This window comes from Hypomesus transpacificus, chromosome 15, assembly GCF_021917145.1.
Source record: "Hypomesus transpacificus isolate Combined female chromosome 15, fHypTra1, whole genome shotgun sequence".
Classification (NCBI taxonomy): Eukaryota; Metazoa; Chordata; class Actinopteri; order Osmeriformes; family Osmeridae; genus Hypomesus; species Hypomesus transpacificus.
The window spans coordinates 4,904,150-4,913,315 of record NC_061074.1 but is presented as its reverse complement, the minus strand read 5'-3'; the positions used below and the strand labels follow the sequence as shown (position 1 = coordinate 4,913,315).

Genomic DNA, 9,166 nt, shown 5'->3' with positions numbered 1-9,166 from the left:
GCGCCGCATAATTTAACGCATGCGTAGAAGTGATCTCTTGTGCACTGACACCATTTTGATCAACATTCGAGGTGTAGTGTTTCAGATAATTTTGTTTTCTGTTGAAACAATTTTTTATTTCTTGTAGCAAACGGCCATAAATGTCCGGCAAGATATTCTGCTTGTTGGGCTTTTTTGCAAGCTTGATCTGACCTCTGTAATACAGTGCCGATAAACGTGCTACCACGACGTTTCGCTACAGTAGCTACTGCGGTAGCTTGTTAGCTAGCCAGCTAACATAGTCAGGCCTATTGAAGCATCGGAATATGCGACGGATTGCACATTTCCGAAATATTTAGATTGTTGTTGATGAAATAGCTATAAATCTGATCATAGGCAGGGCTTATCTGCACCGTTGATTTATCTGCCATTGTGTCTTGAATTTGGACACATGGACGGCGAAGAGGATGATTTCATGTCTGGAAACCACTCGGGTAAGAACAGCTTTTGTTTCCTCATATAATGCTGTTATTCCTGACAGCGCATTCGGTTCATGGTGTCCAGTCCACCAAGGTTAGCTAGAGTTTGAAACTGTTTTGTATGTAGATGATGGCGGTGGCACGCCAGTTCAGGACGAACATGCCCCTTGTTCTGACGGCGAGGAGATGAGGAGCGAGCGACATCATTCAGAGGTTAGGATCGTGTATTCCGTTAAATTAAGGATCTATAAGCCACAAACTTAAACGAATCTATGACGACTAAGTAAGACTTTGTTACTCAGGATGAGGGCGATGGAGCTGGCCATGTCATGGGGAGGAATGGTACGGCTAGCGGCTCAGACAACGAGGGAAACAAAGACGCGGACAGCATCTCTGAGGGGGAGGCAGCAGCACACAACAGCGACTCAGAGGCAGAGCCTCCCCAACCTGTAGACAGCGACGAGGAGTCACCACTCAAGCGAAGAGCCACAACATCTGACAACGAGGGTTCCCCAGTCAAACGTCTTGGCAGCCCATCAGACAACAAGGGCTCTCCAGGCCATCGACCAGGGACCCCATCAGACAATGAGGAGTCTCCCATCAAGGAAAGAGACATTACATTTGACAATGAGGGGTCCCCAGTCAAACGTCAAGGAAGCACCTCTGACATGGAGGAGTCAGGGCCAAAAGTGCCCGGGAGTGACTCTGAACATGAGGACCACCCCCAGCCTCAGGCTAGGCAGTCAAATGCAGGCAGTGACTCTGACACAGAAGTGCCAAAACACAAGAAACCGATAGAGTCTGATGACGAGGAGACTGAGAAACCAGAGGAGGGAAAAGGCAAGTGGAAGGCCGTGATGCACTCAGACAGCGAGGACGAGGAGGAAGGTCCGATGAAGGCGGCAGGCAGTGACCAGGAGGGGGAGAGTCGACTCCAACCAACAGCCAATGATAGTGAGGATAATGAAGACAAGCCTGGTAACATTATCGAAGTTCATCTCATCTTTTTTGTTCTTAATGTCTGTATTAATTCTTTATTTCACTGTGGTCAAGTTGGTGACTTATTTTGTTCTCTTTTATTGTAGTAAAGAGAAAGAAAGCCATTCTGTCAGACAGCGAAGATGAGGAAGAGAAAGCTGACAAACCAGGTAAGTGGACAACATTGAGTATTGTAGCTTGGTGTGTGTGATGATAAGTCGGAGAAATTCTGATGTTGGTGGTGGCGACTGCTTCTTCTCAGCTGCAAAGAAGAACCGTGCCGTCTCTGACGACGACAACTCAGACAGCGACGCTGGGTCGGATGCACCTGACAAGAGCATGGCTGCCAAACTCAGGGAACTGGGATCCGACAGTGAGGATGAGGAAGACAAGGATGGGGCAGAAAAGAAGGATGAGAAAACGCTATTTGGCAGCGACAGTGACTCTGGAGATGAAGAGGAGTGAGTATTTGAAGTGCTTTGCTTTCACGGCTCCTTTTCCGTATCTGAGTGGACTCGATCTGTCTGACTGCTTGAGGATTTGTCAGATAGCTGAAGTACCAACAAATGTATTTCTTACTCAGGAAAATGATTGCAGACATCTTCGGGGAATCTGGAGATGAGGAAGGAGAAGAGTTTACGGTGAGAATTTCTTTTTTAGAACACCCTGACTACAATTCAGAATTGAGTTATTGACTTCGCTGTTGCCCTAAGCCCCTCCTAATTCCTTGAAAAAGAGTTAACAAGCTGTGTTTCAGGTTTGAGAACGGTGATGGTCCCTACTTACAATGTTTGGCTTGTATACCAACAGGGTTTCAACCAGGAGGATCTGGAGGGAGAGAAAAACAAAGCACAGGCGTCTGCCAAGAAGGCTGTGGAGGACGACTCTGACTCCGATGACGGCGTGGATCGAGGCGGCAAAGAGTGAGTATCTCTATAGCAAGCCATCGCTGTTTTTCTTCAACCTAACAAGTTGTTGTTTTGGTCCTGCATGTGGCCTAACTGACATCTTTCTGTATCGGTCTCAGCACCAGTTTCATGTCCGACTTTGACGTGATGCTGGCCCGCAAAAAGGCCCAGAGTGGGAAGAGGAGAAGGAACCGGGACGGCGGGACGTTCATCAGTGACGCTGACGATGTGGTCAGCGCCATGATCACCAAGATGAACGAGGCGGCAGAGGTGAGCATCTGGACTTAACAAAATTAATACAAAATAAGAAAAGTGTGGTGTGGGTATAAAAAAAATTAAGAAAAAAACATTATGATTGATGTTCAACGATGGCACATTAACTAGGAGTGATTGATTCACAGGAGGATAGAACACTGAACAGTCAGAAGAAACCAGCACTCAAAAAGCTGACCCTTCTCCCTACAGTGGTCATGCACCTAAAAAAGTAAGTGTCTCCACCTCCAGTGGGATGTGAAGTGAGTGCTGGTTTTAGGGATGTGGTCTGATGTCTGATGTTCTATGCATACAGACAGGATCTCAAGGAGACTTTCATCGACAGTGGCGTGATGTCCGCTATCAAGGAGTGGATCAGCCCTCTCCCAGACAAGAGTCTCCCCGCTCTCAAAATCAGAGAGGAACTCCTCAGGATTCTACAGGAAGTCAGTATGAATGGGGATCAGGCCAAGTACTAGATCCATCACAGTGTAGCTCCGTTATGATATCATTACATTTGATATTGGGGGGTATTTTCGCTATTGTCGAATGTGATTTTGAAGCTGCAGCTATCACTATGGCACCAAGAGTTGTGCTGAGGGTTGAGGGGATATGTGGATGAACATGTCGTTTTAAACCTGTCATGCCCCTCCCCCAGCTTCCCAGTGTAAGCCAGGAGACTCTCAAACACAGTGGGATTGGCCGGTCTGTGATGTTCCTGTACAAACACCCCAAAGAGTCACGCCCCAACAAGGACGTCGCCCTCAAGCTCATCAGTAAGTGTCTGTTCAGTCAAGCAAACGGCCATAGATTCATGTTGTCTGGCCCCCGCAATGAAAGCAAGTTGATCTCAATTAAGGGTTGAGATTGTCCTCTTTCAAGGAGGTGTTGGGTGTTAATAGTTGTCATTTCTTACAGATGAGTGGTCGCGACCCATATTTGGCTTGACCTCCAACTACAAGGGTATGACCAGAGAGGAGAGACAACAGAGAGACCTCGACCAGCAGATGCCTCAGCGCAGACGCCTCAGGTACACACCCCAGCACGCACTCTCCTACCTTGCATCACTTTTTCCATTTTCCACATAGTCCCCCCCCCATCCCCCTGTCTTCTCCCTCTTTCCTCATTCCCCTAGTGGCACCATTATATTCCTTTACTTCCATTCATCCAGTATTCACTTCTCCTCTCTTCTCTGTGGCACACTGCTCCATCTCTATCAAAACCTACTCCTCTCCATGACACCCATCTTGTGTTCCCGTCCGCCCTTCCGCCTTCCTCCCACAAAGTGTTCCCCAGAAGGTGGAGAGGTCGGAGGAGCCGGATGTGTTCTCCCCGCTCCTCAGGTTCAGTGTGGTTGCATGATTGCACTGCTAGCTCTGCCTCCGGGGTGACTTGGACCTCAGTCCGAAACACGCCTTCAGTGTTATTAGAACTCCCAGTGTTTGCGTTTGAGTTGTCGTAAAAGCAATGTCAGTTTGTCAGCAGTCACAAAGAAAAACGCTCCTCAGTCAGCAGTGAAGGTTTAACCTGCATTTCGTCCTACACACCTTTCACCGTCACAACCTTGCCTCATTTCATATGTTCTTGTAACTCCACTTCTCTCAGCAGGTTGACAATTTGTCAGATTAGCATTTTGTTTTATGTAATTAATCATCTTTATTTTTGTAGTTCAGTTCATTTATTTGTTTTTGATACTATAATGTACAGCTTTACTGGGATCATGGCTGCTCTAACCCTTGTGAGGAGTGATGATAATCGCATGTTAGGACTAGTGTGCTGGGATTGTTGGATAACTAGCTGTGGACCTCAGTTCTCAGGCAGTGTGTCAAACCCCTGACAGGTTCTGTCTTTTCTCCACAGCTCAGGGGGTCAGACTCCACGCAGAGATCTAGAGAAAGTGCTGACAGGGGAGGAGAAGTAAGTAGTCTGACTCGTGTCAAGTGTATTCAGTTCTTGGCATGTGTCTATCTCTGTTAACCCGGTGCCCGTGTGATTCCCCCTCAGAGCCCTACGTCCTGGAGACCCAGGGTTCTGTGCCCGTGCTAGGGTTCCCATGCCATCCAACAAGGACTATGTGGTTCGGCCCAAATGGAACGTGGAGGTCGAGTCCAGCCGGGTACGTTTCTTAATGCCTCTAGGACCACTCAAATCTTCTCTTTGGCCCGAGATCAGGGATTCCAAACATACCGGTGTTGAGTCAGTTAAAACATGGCTCTGTAGTCTGTTGGATGTCTGTTGAGATGGGCGTCCTCTGAGGAAAGACCATTCGGATGCTGAGATATGATTGGTTCCTGTAGAGTGGCTTTAAGAAAGGGCTGAGTCGATTGGAGAAGCACAAGCGGCGCATTGCAGAGGAGAGGAAGAGAAGGCGCCTACAGGGAGCGGTGAAGATCAGTGTGGAGGGAAACCATATGCCCCTATAGTACCTACTATCACCACTGGGGGGCAGTAAGTGCCACCTGCATGTCCCTGGTGCACGGCGTGCAGTATGCAGAGATGCCTCTTGTCTGAAGTGTAGTTCCACCCCCCCAAGCTTCCCCAACTAACTGGTCCACTCAAATGATCACCTGTCCAGCAATTAATTGGGTACAACAACGTTAAGCTGTACACTGAACATTCCTGCAAATATGACATACCAGCATGTCTGTTGCTTTAGTTTTCTACTTTGGTGTGAAGTGATTTTCATACATTTTGATTCTAAGCACATGGGTAATGTGAGGAGACACCATTGGGAAAGATCTCCTCTTCCTTACACCTTGCTGTCTGTAATCTACATGTCCCTCCTTCTGTCCCCTTAGGGTCCATTAAAGAAAGGCATGTCTCGGGTGGACAAACAGATGCGTCGTTTTGCAGACATCAAGCGTATGAAAAAGACGGGCCACGCCGTGAAGATCAGCGTCCAGGGAAACCACATGCCCCTCTGATATTTTAAAGTGTTTAGTAGTTATTTTTTCCTCTGCTTTTGTTGCTTTAAGGTCATTTTAAGCCTCACTCTGCCCGGCCTGAGTCTTTGAATGTATGATAATGTCTTCACAGGCTTGGCCGGTCCTCATCAGTCCTTTGGACTTCTAGGACACATATTGTCCATTTCATGTATGTTAACCCTCTACAGGAGCAGTCTGGATATGTCTCCACAGTGTGCCAGCTCAGATGTTACTTTCCTAATAAAGAGGGTTCCACCATCCTTCTCATGCCTGATTCTATTCTTTTATTAAATTTACTGGGCCTCATTGCTTGTTTATTGATGCTTGGAGACAACAAAGATATACTGCAGGCAACTTTGTATTCGATTTAAGTCACCAAGAATACTTATGTACGTAGTTGACTTTTGTCTTAAATTAGTTCTTCACAGGTTCACTCATTCCCTTATTGGTCTTGTCACATTAGACAGAAATAATATAAATTGTGCAAATAGAACTGACAGGATTATTGGGGTGTTTAATAGTATATAGGGATATACAAACTAAAGACAGTGATCTCAATTGGAATCAAGTCATGAGTCAAGCTCATATTGTGTGGTTTATGGCAGTTTGTAACATTCTGATCACAAAATAAAATTTCTTTGGACAAGAGAGTTAAACATTCTGAAGAATTCACAACTCTTAAGCACCAGATTTTGCATGTTTAGTATGTTTGTTTTCCAGTCCTGTAGGCTTTCAGGTCTGGCTGCTGATCTGGTCCTGCATCTTTATAGTGTCTTGGATCCAGTGCAGGTAGTTGCCTAGTCTGGTATAAACGCCATATTTACCCTTAGCAGCACACCTTTCACCCCAGCTCACTACTCCAGTCAGAAACCATGTCCCTCTGAAGTTGACCATAAAAGGGCCGCCACTGTCTCCGCTACAGGCGTCCATCTTGGCCTCCAAGAATCCGGCGCAGAACATGTTGTCCGTCACCACCTGCTCCGTAGAGAGGACACACTTTTTCTGATCCACCAGGGGGAGAACCACCTTCCTGAGGAAGCGAGAGGAGCGGCCCAGGAACTGAGTGGCTCCCCAGCCTGTCACCACGCCCCGGATGTCCTCCTTATCCAGCAATTTAGCCAGGTGATTGTTGGGAAGGCAGGCAGGGATGGCGGTAGCGCTCAGGACCACTGGATGGGCGAGGTAGACCAGAGCAAGGTCACTGTCGAAGGTGTACTCATGGAAGTGAGGGTGAACCACCAGCTTTTCCACTGTGATCATCTGTTCGTTTTTATCGGGCCGTTGCTTGTCATAGTCTCCTGGAGAAACACAGAGCGTTAATAAGAGCAACACACACCATGACATGTTCGAGTGTCTCAGCGGCCACACAACCTTACCTATGATCACATGATCAGGAACCATGTCTGAGAAACAGTGGGCAGCACTGACGACCCAGCGCTGGCTTACCAGGGTTCCACCACAGAACCCATACCCATCCTTTCTCCGGATCATCACCTGCACAGAACCACATGATTACAACGCCGTCAGAAGCCCCATTGGCCATATGGGAAGAAAAGCAAACTTTTGTGGTCAACCCAACCCTCTCCAGCAGTGTTGTGCTCCTATGGTAGTAAGCCATAAATCGCTTAACCTATCTACTGTACCTGCCAAGGACTCCCCCCCTGCTTCTCCAGCTGACCGCCCACTATACGAGTGTCTTCATCAAAGTCGTCCAGGACTTCTGTGCTGTTCTCGGCCCACTGGCCTTCTGTGTTCATTACTGGGGAGGTGGAGTTTCCCTCCACAGTCAAGTTGCCCTCCACAGTCAAGTTTCCCTCCACAGTCAAGTTTCCCTCCACAGTCAAGTTTCCTTCCACAGTCAAGTTTCCATAAGAATTAGGAAGGGGTGAGACTGAGGGTGACGTTGAGGCAATGTGCTGGGAGGCGTCCAACAGAGACCGGCGACGACGGAACCCAATCTGCTTTTTACCACACGGGAACGGCACTGACAAATATATAATATATAAGTTATAGTTATACGTATGACAGCATTCAACTATGCCAAAAGAAAACTCTGGATGGTGTTGTTTTGCCAAGGATAGTATTTGGTGGTGTGTTTATATAAAGTCCACCTGCTTTAGAGCAGCCCTTGCCATCCTCGTCGAGCTGGTAGCCCTGGGCACAGCTACACAGGACACCAGACATGCGTTCCTGGTTGGTACAGTAATGCAGGCAACCACCATTTTGATACTGGCACTCAAACACCTCTGTAGGAGGAGAACAAGCATGTGAATGTTAATGAATGATGTATGTGGGAGAGGGTCTTAGAACCTGGCTATTAGGCATGTATGGATACAGACATACCTATGGAACAAATCTTGCCATCATATCGTGGGGGGCACAAGCAGAGGTATCCATTTCGATCCACAGTGCAGATTCCACCATTTAGACAAGGGTTGTAGGAGCAAGGATTTAGATCTAGTTCACAGAAAAACATACATAGCTTCAAAAGACCCCTTTCAGACTCTCATTTAACAAACCAAGAGCCATCCGATCAGGAATTCTGTACTTACTGTTATACCTGTACCAAAACTCCATCTGTAAAACAGAATAGCAGGGACACAGAGTTTGAGAGTGGTGTATATGTGCAGAGAGGGGTGTGATCACGCTAGGAACAGTACTATACCGTCTTCTCTCTGGTCTGAAAGATCTCAGCCGCCTCCTCCTGGGAACAGGTCTCTTCATAACACTCCCGCTCCAGGTTTCCTGGCATGATCTCTTCCAGGAATGAGTTGGCCCTTGGCCGACGCACTCGAAGCAGCTGCACTGCATTATTGTGCTCAAGGAACACTGATAAAAGATCTCAAACTAATCACAAAATATACTGCCTCCACATAGACTCTGCAGATCCTATTGGACCCGTTATTGTAATGTAATGCACTGCAAGCTTTGATCATGTAAAAAGATCCGTGATTGAGAACCTGTTGCCTTTGACTACAGCCACATGGATAACCCATGAGAATACAAGAAATTAAGCCTCTGCATCAAATGTTTCAAGGATACCATTATTGAACAGTTAAAATCACAGGGACTGTGGGAAAAACGTTTGTCCTACCTTTTGATTCTAGAAGTGAGCCAAAAAGGCTCAAAAGCAAAACTGTTGGGAGCCAAACTTCTGACAGCAACATCTCACACCTAAGAGGCTTTCTATGGGTATAGGTCACTATTTAGTTAACAATATAGACTGTACCAAGGGTCAACCCAATGGCAACCCAATGACTCGGCAAATGCAATTTTGCTAAGTAGTCTGAAGATGACACAATTCTCTATCCTGTATATTTTCCATGTTGAGTATATCACATTTACAATTAAAAAAGCTATACATTTTGTAAGAACATTTGTCGACTTTCAGATTAATTTTCAATTCTGGGGACTTCCATAAAGTATACAAGTGTAAGCAGTCTAAACCAAATCTCCCTTCCTCTGTCGACCTAACACTGCTCAACTAAATGAGTACAGCCTACCTTTTTCTCTGACGGTCTGCTAAAATGGAGGACTTCTGACAAGCTTGGCGTTTGATAGTTAACTCGATTCTAAATATTGACACATGTCAAAAGCTGACACCAGAGCTGCCCCCATGCTTGTGACAACACTTTTTAATCTTTGC

The 9,166-nt window shown here is 46.7% G+C and overlaps 2 protein-coding genes across 4 annotated transcripts; one reads left to right on the top strand and one right to left on the bottom strand.

The window, feature by feature from the left end:
- Window positions 1-21: 21 nt before the first annotated feature.
- LOC124477385 (protein IWS1 homolog) lies at window positions 22-5,783 on the top strand. 3 transcript variants are annotated; one of them, XM_047035111.1, is made up of 16 exons: window positions 29-473; window positions 586-671; window positions 761-1,436; window positions 1,544-1,606; window positions 1,699-1,897; window positions 2,020-2,077; window positions 2,247-2,359; window positions 2,464-2,614; window positions 2,746-2,828; window positions 2,913-3,042; window positions 3,255-3,372; window positions 3,515-3,626; window positions 4,457-4,513; window positions 4,601-4,712; window positions 4,894-5,044; window positions 5,395-5,783. In XM_047035111.1, exons 1-15 carry the CDS (start codon window positions 431-433, stop codon window positions 5,017-5,019), a joined length of 2,127 nt encoding a protein of 708 aa, XP_046891067.1. In that variant the 5' UTR covers window positions 29-430; the 3' UTR covers window positions 5,020-5,044; window positions 5,395-5,783. The 3 variants fall into 3 exon arrangements, with proteins under 3 accessions (XP_046891066.1, XP_046891067.1, XP_046891068.1); XM_047035110.1 differs by lacking the exon at window positions 4,894-5,044 and having other exon boundaries at window positions 22-473; XM_047035112.1 differs by lacking the exons at window positions 4,457-4,513; window positions 4,601-4,712; window positions 4,894-5,044; window positions 5,395-5,783 and adding an exon at window positions 3,883-4,426.
- A 41-nt stretch (window positions 5,784-5,824) lies between these two features.
- LOC124477389 (coagulation factor VII) lies at window positions 5,825-9,114 on the bottom strand. The gene is made up of 8 exons (XM_047035124.1): window positions 8,615-9,114; window positions 8,186-8,349; window positions 8,073-8,097; window positions 7,864-7,977; window positions 7,632-7,766; window positions 7,164-7,504; window positions 6,897-7,014; window positions 5,825-6,818 (listed from the first exon to the last, which is right to left on the bottom strand). Exons 1-8 carry the CDS (start codon window positions 8,685-8,687, stop codon window positions 6,253-6,255), a joined length of 1,536 nt encoding a protein of 511 aa, XP_046891080.1. The 5' UTR covers window positions 8,688-9,114; the 3' UTR covers window positions 5,825-6,252.
- Between the last annotated feature and the right edge of the window lie 52 nt (window positions 9,115-9,166).